The sequence below is a fragment of the Bidens hawaiensis genome, unplaced genomic scaffold, assembly GCF_021521415.1.
Source record: "Bidens hawaiensis isolate Kalapana, Puna unplaced genomic scaffold, B.hawaiensis_p1.1 tig00020893_1, whole genome shotgun sequence".
NCBI lineage: Eukaryota > Viridiplantae > Streptophyta > Magnoliopsida > Asterales > Asteraceae > Bidens > Bidens hawaiensis.
The window spans coordinates 217,331-231,051 of record NW_027493218.1 but is presented as its reverse complement, the minus strand read 5'-3'; the positions used below and the strand labels follow the sequence as shown (position 1 = coordinate 231,051).

The 13,721-nt window shown below is 32.4% G+C and overlaps 1 protein-coding gene across 1 annotated transcript; it reads left to right on the top strand.

Annotated features, from left to right (window-relative positions):
• Nucleotides 1-6,553: 6,553 nt before the first annotated feature.
• Nucleotides 6,554-12,526, top strand: LOC143562028 (protein NPGR2-like). Its single transcript, XM_077049954.1, has 6 exons — nt 6,554-6,837; nt 8,004-8,270; nt 9,233-9,485; nt 9,764-10,980; nt 11,854-12,007; nt 12,078-12,526. Exons 2-6 carry the CDS (start codon nt 8,028-8,030, stop codon nt 12,395-12,397), a joined length of 2,187 nt encoding a protein of 728 aa, XP_076906069.1. The 5' UTR covers nt 6,554-6,837; nt 8,004-8,027; the 3' UTR covers nt 12,398-12,526.
• Nucleotides 12,527-13,721: the final 1,195 nt, after the last annotated feature.

Genomic DNA, 13,721 nt, shown 5'->3' with positions numbered 1-13,721 from the left:
TACATTTTTTAAACGGCCCATCCAAAAACTTTCTTAGCAACCAAAAATGTATTAGGTGGATCGTCTAATCCGCCTAGTATTTTCAGACGACATGTCTAATCCGCCTACTATTTTCAGACGACCCGTCAGCCACAAGAAGGTGTACTAACCCTAAGGCGGTTCTGATCAAGCGTTACAGTGGTGTTAAAAGTCAAGTCATACCAACTTGTTCCTAGGTTGTGTATTAGCTTAATAGGAAGTAAGGTAATAATGTTTAAGACTCGATTAGAGTTCGTTTCATTACACTTAGCCACGATCCAAGCTATATCGATAAAGCCTTTGTAAAATGATGTTGTGGAAATCATAAGTGTGTTTCTAATCAAGTATAAAAGCTTAGAATGCATAAACAAAATGTTGTTTTTGTGTTTAAAATGATTTTTAAAAAAATCAGTTATGTGCATACTATTAGATGGAACACCTAATATTTCGGACGAACCGTCTAAAGAGAAACACAAATGGGGTATAAGTTAGAGAGTTAGACGGCCCATCCAACCATTTTATGAACCGTCCAAACATATGACTGCCCGTCTAAACTTGAGACGGCATGTCTAAATATACATGTGGTCAAAAAGTCAACCCAATAGTAGAGTTTGATGGATCGTCTAACTGATCATACGATCCGTCTAAAACCATTTTTTATTATTTTATAAAACGACGTCAGTAAGGTCTGCAGGTAGATCCTACAAATATCTAGGTACTTATACGTACATACCATTCCCACTTTGGTGGGGTGGTAAGGTTGTTAAGGTGTGAAATATGAGGTAAGGGTTCAACCCCTATATAATATAATATAATATAATATAATATAATATATAGTAGTTCAAAAGAAACTATTTGTGCCTATTGCTATTGGTCAAGCATTAGAGAAATAGAAGTTACTAGATTGAGTTAAGCAAACTGAACAGAAATGTGAATACGTTAAACTTTTAAACAAACAGATCTACTCTACAAGACATGTCAGTTAATGTCTTAAAGAGTCTGAAAAACGTTTACATCGAATAATGAATTCCTTAATACGTTATAACACAAGATATAAAATAAAACACACAGACTAAATGCATATGTGTCTAATACATATTTGACAAAATAGCAGACATGCTATCCGTCATTCTCAAAATCTCGATGCATATTTCATGGGCACAGCTCCCCAAATGATTACTTGTGTGTGTAACTTAGCGGATACGCACCTGGGATCGCGACAAGGCAATCTGGCGAACTAAATTTGTGTTTTAAAGAGTTTATAAAATGCTTTTGAGTCAGTCACGTTTCACAAGCATATAGCTGATGTATTTTCATAGTGTTTACAAGTGATCAGGGGATCAAATTTTGATAATATTAGATCCTTGTATTTTTGTAAAATTGAACAGGTGTTTAGTAATATTAGACAGGTGTTAATCTCGATGTTTATATAAATGAATATTTGAACAAAAGACTTCAGTTAATAAAATATAACTCTAATTTATTTATAAAATTGATTCCAACTGTTGGTCACACTTTCAAACCCTAAGTCGGGGTGTGACATGTTATCATCAAATCCATCGGTTTAGCAAAATGGGTATTTGACAAAAGTACCTAGGCATTAACCAGATTTAAGTTATAATCAATAGGGATAAGATAGGTTGTATTCTTTCTTATCCCTATCTTAATTCTTGTAGATGTATCAAAATGATTATGTTAGCTATTTCGGACATAGACGTCGAACAACCATAAGATCAACCCCTGTTGAGGAAACATCCCAAATGGCTGACAGTGTAAGCAAAACTATTTCACCGATTTCTTCAGTGTAGATCATCAGGTAATTTCCTATGCAAGTAGGGTGAAGTACTTGCCACAAACAGATGCCGATCAAGCTATCAAGCGACACATCCAATTGTATTCCATAATACCATTTGAGACTTGAGAGACTTCTAGCAATCATAGAAATCGTAAGCATATCAAATGACGTATGAAATTTTACTTTTTAGATCACATCTTATTTATATTGTCATCTCAAGCGTTAAAAATTAAGCTTAAACGACACGTAATTTAACGAATTAATGGAATATAAACGGATATTACATGTTATCATAAAGTTAAAGCATGAGTCATGTAATCTCAACATCTAACCATACTAGATGAATATTTATTAAAATTTAAAAATTGAAGGTGTAAAGGACACAATGTTACTCTCATATTCATAGGATCCAACAATGAAATCATTTTCTTCAAGAAAATCTCACACAAAAAATGATATAGATACCATGTTCGAAACATAATAGCTTAATAAGGTAAGTTTGAAATCATTAGGTTATATATAAAAGTTGAGGGTGACGACTGACGAAGCATACCAATTAGCATCAAGATAATTTCATTTGGTTAGGTTTTAAGACAAATGAAAGTGTGAGAAATCAGGGTTACCGTCTAGAGTCCAATAAAAAGAGTCAACGAGATAATACTAAGCGTGTGAATGTAAGGTAAAATATATCATATGCGCTAATGCGTTTTAGTAAGTTTGAAAAATTACAAATATTCGTAATATAATATGTATTTATTTAAATTATATATGTAATATCTTTTTAAAATTTTGTATTTGAATTGAAAGGACCCGCAAACTATTTCAGTCTACTTTAAACGAATAGAGAGAAAGTAATCATGTTCTATGTAATATTTAACAAGACATTGCATGCATATATGCGCATCATGTGACTTATGCTAACTGCCCATTCAAACAAACTTACTTTTTTAACGACAACACACACTCTCTAACTGACTAACTCTACTCTTGTATTACAGTTTTTTTTGTCAACCACATGTTCAAACCCGAACCCTTTGGAAAAGCAAAGTATTTTTCAACTCTTTGATACCGTTAGGTTATTAACTAAGCTAAATAGACCCAACTAACTCCATATTATCTAAACATCAATGACTCTTTAATATTCGGCTTGAAACAAATAAAGCCAACATAAAAATCGATTTTACTAATCTAACGAATGGGTTTAAGCAACAAACAACAATAAAACCATAAAGTTAGGCCCATAGTTGATCCATGAACAATGATTGTTAAGGCCCATCTTCTAGAGATATTAGGCCTAACTTTATTTAGAAAAGTCGAGGATCTAAAAACTTGAATATTACATCTCACTAGTGCTAGGGGTTTGTAAACAAGCCGAACGGGCTGGTAAGTTAGTTACTTGAGACTGGACCGCTAAAATAGGCTTATTTGATGAACGAGTCCAAGTTTTATTTATTGAGTTCAAGCTGATTCAAGCACCCAAACTAGAGGTATAGTTAAAATATAAACGGAGACAAAAATGAGAATTGTGGGAAGATTTGTGGCTACACAAAAAACTTCTTAACAAAAAATTCAAAAAAATAATAAAAAAATCATAACTCAAAATATAAATAAAAAATGAAAAAAAAATTAAAAACCAAAATGTTTCCCCCGTCATTCCCGTTCCAAAAAAAATCGACTAAAAGGCACAATGCCGAAAATGAAGAAAAAATACATAATGTTGAGTAATATAACACAATATCAAGAAAAAATACACAATATAAAAAAAACACAATTAATGACGAAAATAAACATAAACACAATGATAAATAAAAAGACCCAATAATGTTTATCCTCAACATTGTGTCATTTTTACGTTTTTACATTTTCCTTTTTTTATTAGATTTTGAGTTATAATTTTTTTATTAAATTTTCATTATTTTTTAAAGGGTTTTTTTGTGGCTGAAAATCATTTTCATCCTTCTTATTTTTATCTCCCTTTTGAAAATAACTTGACCCCCAAACTAGAACCCTGGAAATATTCGTATATAAGAACTCGTTGTGTTTCACATGTTTTATAAACATTGTAACACATTTGACCGCTTATTCCTGTTATCCGTGCCAATTATGAACATGAACACGATAAAACTCATATTTTCAAAAGGATAGCGTGACCCAGTTAAGTTTTCATCCCACAAATTCAAATCCTAAATTTCATGCTATATTGGTATGATCGTATGATCTAAACCAAAGTACCCAACCAAATGATTAAATGAGCTCTTACAAGAGTTTAATATTACCCATACAAAATGATACGGTTTTGTAAATCGATAATGATGATATTTCGTAGTTTGACCAAAAAAGTTTAGTTCGTGACATTAAGATATGATTGCGGTTGATGGATGAATGACTTAAATCATAACTTTTTTTAATAAAGGAACCAAGGGGAGTAGAACCACCATCATTTTAACTTATGGTCTTTGTGTTGATAGCATTCACTTTTTCATCAAATATATTTATTTTAGCATATATATATATATATATATATATATATATATATATATATATGATATTATTTAAAGGTAGTTTTATTATTTATTATATGCAATTTTGAAAACATTATATATTATGTATATATGTAATCACAAGTTTACATATGTAATGACCAAGTTACATATATATGTAATAAACAATCTACATATATATAAAAATTAATTTACATATATATGATCACAAAACTACATATAATCAATAATCAATAATAAAACAACCCTTAAATTAAGTACATACGACCGTGTGTTGACAATAGATGTTAGTTAGCAAAAAGCATTGTCAAGTCATCGCCACGTGGAACTAATTAACATATTTTATTACAAAATGTTATGGTTGAAGTTAATTAGTTAATCAACATATTAGGGGAAAAAAAGAAGATAATTGCGGGTGGACCCCACCTTTTTGGTGATGCTGGGCGCCGGTTGGCGAGAAGTGAGGTAGGAGGATGACGCTTGGGCTTATTGTGGTAGAAAGGTTGGCTAAAGGCTGAGGTAGAAGTGGAGTGACGCCTCCACAACACCCAGTCTAATAATGAGTTACAAAATGTTAAACAAGTATAAATAACTAGCATCTAGTGTTTTCTAAATCTACACCATGTCTTATTACCATCTTTTAAAGAATTAATAAAATAACTTTTTTACTAATTTTAAATTCATTATAGTATTTCTATGTGCTTTTTATTAAAAGAAAGTGAATTTTAAAAAAGTGTTGAAGTAGCTGCCGTAATTTATATTTACGTGTGTAATTATGAACACACGATACATTATTTTATACATATATTACATAATTTTTATGTTACTTTTTATATATGTGTTGCACAATTTTGATGTTAATATTTTATACTCGAAATCTTGTTTGGCCAAACTATAAAGGGAAGGGGGGTTCGTGTTGTTTTTTGTTCCCGATTGGAATAAATGGGTACCGATGAAGGTGAGCTTATTTGATTGGAAGGCGAAGACATGGAGAATTGTTATCTCGGACAAGCTATGCAAGCAAAGGGCTGTTGATTAAACTAAATGATGCCTGTTACATGAAGAATCACTTGAGTGAGGGGAGCATATACTAACTTATTGCTATGTATCCACGGTTATTTGGTAATTTGTTAGTTGTTGGGTCGGTCTTCCACCGATATTTGCGTTCGAGGTAAAATATTTACTAAAAATCCATCTTCACTTAAACGGATATTAAGGCAAATGAAGAGCCATCCAACCAATCACATTCACAACATGTTAATGTCTTTTGAAGGCTAAGAATGAAACGATCTTTAACAATACAATGGTGTCGTTCACTAGAATCAAAGAGGATATATGACATCTTTGGTGTTCTTTTGGTTTAGCCACTTGGTAGTTATATGTTAGGTAATTATGGTACACCTATACCATTAGTCTTAATCAAAGGTCACAACTTAATTAGTTACAAAATTTCCATGACTCATACAACCAAATAAAATATTATCTAAATCAAAATATTCAATTTTTATATTTGGGTAGGCGTGTATTTAAAGGATTAGATCCACGTGGCAACACATGAGCCCAGTTGAAACCATGACAGTTAATCTCATAACTCCATGGGCCTTATTATTATTTTAGTATTTTGTTTTTTAACATTAAATTTCCCATACCAGTTGCCTTTTATAATTATTATTTATTTCCAACTGCATTTATTTCACAAAACAATATAATAAATAATAAAAGAGTGAACTGCGGTTTTAATCTATGTGTTCGGTTCAAATATGTGGTTTTAGTCAAATAGTTTTATATTTGTAATTTTCGTCTATGTGGTATTATTTCATTTGCAATTAAACCCAAATTTATTAACCCTTTTAAATTTGGTCGTTAAACCCATCAGATTGTCCCTCACGTGAGGGGCAAGTTTGTCTTTTTTCTTCTCAAATAAACCGTAGTCCTAATTTGAAAGTAATCTCACGAGAGGAGCCCGGTGTATTTGGAAAAAAAAGGACAAAATTGCCCCTCACGTCAAGGACGTGCTGATGGGTTTAACGACCAGACTTAACAGAGTTAATAAATTCGGGTTTAACTGCAAGTGAAATAAACCATATGAACAAAAATCACAAATTTGAAACTATTGTACTAAAAACGCATATTTAAACGAATCACGTATTTCCAACTGCATTTATTTCACAAAATAATAAAATAATAAATAATAATAAACCAAAATACAAATACAGCTTCAATCTCACGGCTCAGGATTCTTCAATATCCCCTTATAAATTTTACAGCTTTAATAAAAATAAACAAGAATCATTGATTTCTTGTGTCTTTAAACTTTCAATTCTTGAAATAAAGCAAAATTAAATAGTGGGTATTGGAATAATTGATTGGTTTATCGATAAAGAGAAGAAAAAAGTGAAAAAGATTGAAACTTTATTTGATTCTTTGGTGATCAAAAGCTTCTTGAATGAAGAAGTTGTGATTGATACTGAAGAAGATGGGTTCTGATTTTCATGTCATCAATTTCAGTTGCCATAAAGAAAGGTAATCACAGTTGAATGAATTAATATTATTATGTGTTCTTCAAACTTCAATTTCAAGATTTTTATTAACTACATGTTGGTAATTCAATTTAGGGTTTTGTAAGGTTTTTGATTTCAATTTGGGTAATTTGTAATTGGGTGTTTGATCTTTTCTACTATAAGTCAACTTTTGCATATTTTGAGTGTTGATTGGGTCAAATATTAGGTGTTCTTGTAAGTTCAATTTGAAGTTTTTTTTAATAAATTTTGGATTTTTAATCATGGTTTTGTGGTTTTAAATATTAGAAATTGTAATTGGGTATCTGATCTTTTTAACTGTAAGTCAACTCTTGCGTATTTTTGTGTTGATTTAATCAAATATTAGGTGTTCTTGTAAGTTCATTTTGAAGATTTTTTTTTAATAAATTTTGGGTTTTTAATCATGGTTTTGTGGTTTTCTTGATTTAAATTTGGGAAATTGTTATTGGGTATCTGATCTTTTTAACTGTAAGTCAACTTTTGCATATTTTTGAGTTGATTGAATCAATATTAAGGTGTTCTTGTAAGTTCATTTTGAAGATTTTTTTTTAATAATTTTGGGTTTTTAATTATGGTTTTCTTGATTTAAATTTGGGAAATTGTAATTGGGTGTTTGATCTTTTCAACTGTAAGTCAACTTTTGCATATTTTTGAGTTGATTGAATCAAAATTCTGTCTTCTTGTAAGTTAAATTTGGATTATTTTTTATATTATAAATTTAATGTTTTTAATCAAGGTTTTGTGTCTTGTTGATCAAAATAAGGTATTTAAAGTTCAAATTGAAGTTTTTTTTTTTTAAATAATAAATTTTGGTTTTTTTAATCATGGTTTTGTGGTTTTCTTGATTTAAATTTGGGAAATTGTAATTGGGTATCTAATCTTTTTAACTGCAAGTCAACTTTTGCATATTTCTGTGTTGATTAAATCAACATTAACTGTTCATGTAAGTTCATTCTTAAGTTTTTTTTTTAAATAAATTTTGGTTTTTTAATAAAGGTTTTTTGGTTTTCTTGATCTGAATCTGGGAACTGGTAATTGGGCATCTGATCTTTTTAGCTGCAAGTCAACTTTATATATATTTCCGTGTTAATTTTGCAAGAATTTGACTTAAAACACTGAATTTTTTGTATCTGGTTTTGTCGGTTCAAGATTTCTCGAGGGTGGAGATAAAATATGAGGAATAATAACCGGAATCATCACAACGGTAGATCAAGTCGGCGGTTTGGAAAGATCTTGGGGTGTTTGTGTTCGGGTGAACGATCACGAACCACAAATGAGATGAACCCTTCATCAGAATCAGTAGCTACGAATGATTGTTCTTCACAAATTGTTGGTGAACCCGAAAAGAAACCGGATACTGGTAGTATTGAAGAAGCAGAATTATCACTTCGTGAAAGTGGTTCCATCAATTATGAGGTCCGTTTTTCGAGCCCTTTTGGTTATTATTTTTGAAGATCAATGATTTACACCTTGTGTGTCTCTTAAAAGTTATGTTAAAAGTTTATGAATTATTAATTTGAGTGTGTTAATAATTAGTGTTTGGATATGTTTGGATAAAAGTGATTATGATGCTGTCTATGCTGATTATGAAACTTCAATATATATGCACATCTAATCACTTTCCTTAATTAGCAATTTAGGATATAAACAACTGTTTTTAAGCATTTGGCCAGCCAATGCTTTTGTAGTCGTCCCGGTGAAGGCCGGCCGTCTTAGCGGTTCACTGCTAAAATGAGTGTGCATGGGTCGGTTTGAGTCGGTTTTGGGCTCAAACAGAACCAAAAACCACAAAGTCAGTTTTTGAATTTTTGAAAATTATTCAGCTTCGGTTATTTCGGTTCCAGTTTTTTTAGTTATTACCATTTGGGCTTGTAATTTTTGGGCTTAAAAATTGGCCCAATATAATAAATTTGGGCCTAAATCTTTTTGTTATAAATTATTTATTGATTATTAGACATTTTGGCGGGTAATGATATTTATTAAATTTTTATAAATTACTTAAAATTTAAAACTAAAAATGAAAATATATAAATTTGGTTTGGTTTTTTAGGTCTTCATTATATGAAAAACCGAAAGCGAACCGAATGTTCGGTTTTTGCGAAACACATACTAAACAATCAGTTTTTGGTTGGGTGCCATTATTTCGGTATTTACGGTTTCATGCACACCCCTAGGTCAGATTTATTTCAAAAAACAGATTGCTTAATATATAATATAAAAATTAAAAACATATTATATATATGAGACTATGAACCTGCTTTATGCTTTGAAATAATTTAAAAGTTAAATACACATTATGTAATAAATAATATAAAATAAAGTATGAAACTACTTTATATTTTGGTGTGAATTTGGAATGCTAACATCATAACATGCAGGAAGCAAGAGCATTACTAGGAAGATATGAATATCAAAAGGGAAACATAGAAGCTGCTCTTCATGTATTTGAAGGAATAGATATATCTTCAATCACTCCAAAAATCAAAATTAGTCTTGCTAAAACAGGCGAAACACGTAAAAAGCGTTCCCATACTTACACCAGCCCGCCATTATCACTACACGCGCTTAGTTTACTTCTTGAAGCAATTTACTTGAAGTCAAAATCGCTGCAGATTCTCGGGAGGTATAAAGGTAATTACTTTGTTCCATATTATAACTTTACCATTTGGCTTGAAATTTTTAAGGTCGAAAATTAAAAATCGGGCCAAAATAATGAATTTGGTTCAAAATCCTTTTATTGTGCATTTGGGCTAATATATTTGGTATACACTATTTTTGTTAAATTCTCATAAATTATTTAATGTTAAATATGGTTTTAGTCCATGTGGTTTGGCCCAAAAATAACCCTTTTAGTCCATTAGTTTAAATTATATATGTGTTATTTTTTAAATTCTCTTTTAATTTTACAGAAGCTGCTCAATCATGCAAAGTCATACTCGACATTGTCGAGTCATCATTACCCGAAGGCGTACCCGAAAACTTTGGTGTCGACTGTAAATTACAAGAAACGATAAGCCACTCAGTCGAGTTGCTTCCCGAGTTATGGCAACTCGCCGAGTCACCCCATGAAGCAATCTTGTCGTTCAGGTGGGCTCTACGTCGAAACTGGAACCTTAACGAACAAACAACCGCGAAAATCGAAAAAGATTTTGCGGTTTTTCTTCTTTATAGCGGAAGCAAAGAAGCCACTCCACCTAATCTAAGATCCCAAATGGACACTTCATTTGTACCAAGAAATAACACCGAAGAAGCTATTCTACTTTTAATGATTTTACTAAAAAAGGTTAATTTAAAGAAAATCGAGTGGGACCCGTCTTTGGTTGATCATCTTTCGTACGCTTTATCCATTTGTAACGGGCTTGGGCCTCTTAGTAAACAGTTGGAAGAGTTACTTCCTGCGGTTATCAACAAGAAAGAAAGACATCTCCTTTTATCTTATTGTTATTACGGACAAGATGACGGTTTATCCGCATTATCTTTGATAAAAAATGTTTATAAACACGATGATCCGGACTGTGTGTCGGCTTTGTTAATGGAATTAAAGATTTGTGGAGAAAATCCCGGTTTTGAAGAAGAAGGCGTGGTTCTTGCTAAACGGGCTGTTAATGTTTTGGAAACTAAGTGTGACGAGATGGCGGGGGTTGGTAATTCTTTATTGGGCGTTTCACTTTCGGGTCAAACTAAAACGGGTTTGACCGATTCGGAACGGGTCAAACTTCAAGCGGAAGCGGTTCAGTGTTTGGAGACGGCTAATAGGTTGACCCGAATGAAAGATTCTAGAATTGTTTATGATCTTTGTTTAGAATATGCTGACCAGAGGAAGTTGGATTCGGCTCTCAGTCAGACAAAACATTTGATTAAACTGGAATCCGGGTCGCGGGTTCGAAGTTGGTTGCTTTTGGCTAGAATATTATCTGGTCAGAAACGGTATTTGGACGGTGAGACGATTATTAATGCGGCTTTGGAAGAAACGGGAAAGTGGGATCAGGGAGAATTGTTGAGAACGAAAGCTAAGTTGCAAATTGCACAGGGTCAGATAAAGAAGGCGGTCGAGACGTATACTCAACTTCTTGCTGTTGTTCAAGTTCAGAATAAAAGTTTTCCAACACAAAAGAAGAATCTTGAGGTATTTTTAGTTAAATTTATTCATATATAGGCCGAAAAGGCACCGTCTTGATGTGTCTTTGTGGGTAAATCGCAGTAAATGTCTTTTGAAAAGTGATGGTTTAAATTAGAGGTGGCAAATGGGTTGGGTTGGGTCGAACGGGTCATGGGTTGAAACGAGTCATGGGTCGAAACGGGTTTGGGTCAGAATGGGTTAGGGTCAGAACGAGTCAGTTAAGAAAAAAGTTTTTGGTTTGAGTCGGAATAGGTTAGTCTCGGAACGGGGTTCGGGATTATTTTTTTTTATTTTTATGGAACGAGGACAACAACGGAATAGGTTAAACTTTAAATAAATGGGTTGATTTGGGTCAATCAAATAATACAATGGGTCAAAATGGGTCACACCAACGGAACTAGCTAACTTAGAATGCAAGATTCTCAAGTAGAATCTTGTGGTATTTATAATTAAGTCTCTCCATATGTTAGCCCTAAAAGGCGCAAACTTGCATAAAATATCAATACACTTTCACTTCGTTTTTACTGATCTTTACTAAAACCATTGTATTTTGAAAATCGATTATCTTGGGCTGTTAGTACATCCAAGATTCACGGCCACTCTTAAATAAACGGGTTGATATGGGTAAGTTTCGTTAGCTAAATAGGATGATTTGGGTCACTAAAATTATACAACGGGTCAAAATGGGTCACTTAAGTCATGCCATGGGTCAAAATAGGTTAGTAAAATTATACGAGTCAAAATGGGTCACTCCTATGAAACTAAGCTGACTTAGAACACAAAAACTTGGACATGAAACTGTAAAATGTTGATGTGGCTGTCAGGTTACGTCACAATGGAAAAAATGTTGATTTTTGTTTTCTTTCTTATTGTTTTAAGGTCGGTGGAAAATGTTATAGAGATTTGGAATTAGAAACATGGCATGATCTGGCTATGGTGTATATAAATTTATCGCAATGGCGAGACGTCGAAGCTTGTCTTTCAAGATCCGAGGCTATCAAATATTATTGTTCGTCTCGTTGGCACATCACGGGTACGTTTGCAAATCTTTAAATATTTTTTAAACTTTTAAAAACATTAACATATTATTTTTGTTGTTACAGGTTTGTTGTATGAAGCAAAAGGTCTGGATAAGGAAGCTTTAAAAGCGTATGAAAACGCTCTCGACATTGACCCGGGTCATGTGCAAAGTCTTGTTTCCATGGCTAAGGTTTTAAGACGGCTCGGTGGTGGTAAGTCTGGACCAGTGGTCAGAAGCTTCTTGACCGAAGCATTGCGGCTGGACCGGATGAACTCGCGGGCTTGGTATAATCTGGGCCAGTTTTACAAAGATGAGGGCCCGATGTTCATAACGGAAGCTGTGGACTGTTTTGAGGCTGCGAGTATACTTGAGGAAACCGAACCGATTGAGCCATTTAGATGATGATTATTTTTTTTTCGATGTAAGCATATACAGCGGTTTTTAATTGTAGAGAAATAATCGAACGGTGTTACAAAATGCGAAAAGTTGAACACAAAATTGTTTTGGTTTTATCAGGTTAATTTTTTATAGTGACAAGCATCAACTAGTTATCAACATGTATGCAAATTATAGCTCATTTATCAGTTTGGTTTAATTGAGAGCTCATTAGGTAACAATAAGGTCGTGCGTGGTGCGGTTCGGTGCGGTTTTTGAAACCGAACAGAAAACCAAACTTTGGGTTTTATGATTTTTTAAAACTGCTTGATTTCGTTTTTTTTTTTTTTTTTTTTGGTTTTTGGGTTCAGTTCGGTTTTGGATGCGGTTTTTTCGGTTTTGCTAATCGAGCCAAGACTTTTTTGGGTCAGAAAAAACTTAACTCAATATATTGAAATTGGACTTTTGCTATAAACTAATGATTAATAGAATGATAGAACCTTCCGAACCCTAATATTAAAAGCTAATAAAAGATACATTTAAAATCAAAATAAAAATAAAAGTAATAGTATGATTAGTTATTGACCATATATAGAAAGTAGAAACCAAACATGTTTGTTATTAACAATATGTTAAAACTAAACAAATAGTCATTGGTAGATTTTGTTTAAATGGTTAGGGTTAAGATATTATGCTTATTTCGATTTTTTGGTTATATCGGTTTGGTTCGGTTTTTTCGGTTCTTAACAAAATACAAAACCGAACCAAAACCAATATTTCAGTTTCTGCTATAGTTTAAAACCGAACCTTCAGGATCTAATTCGGTTTGATTTTTTCGATTCAGTTTTTTTGGTTATTTAGGTTTTGGTTCGGTTTCGTGCACACCACTAGTTAACAAAATGTTAAAAAGAATAGGTATTAATATATTGATGTCAATGTTTAGGTGATTTAAGACTTTTTAACTTTTAAGAGGATTGGTTTTGGTAAGTGGGATCTTATTATCTTGTTTACTTTTTATGTTTTTGGTCCTATCTAGACAGTCTCATTTATGACTTTGTAACTTTTAAAAGGTCTTGCTAATTTATTTTAGGCACATGAGGAAAGCATTGTGAATCTAATTGTGACTTTTAATTTTTTTAGTAATTACTTTTTTTAGTTAAAGGAAATAAACAAACATCCTCATGTTTTTTTGAACGCATTCGTGAAAAGGTTCGTAACATAATGGGTTCGGGCGAATACCATACCCCTACATGATATCGTACAAATGGAGGGACATTTGTCGGGAGTGTTGGAAAGTTTGATGGTATATACAATGATACGAGTGTCTGTATTTTTTAGGATTCATGCGACA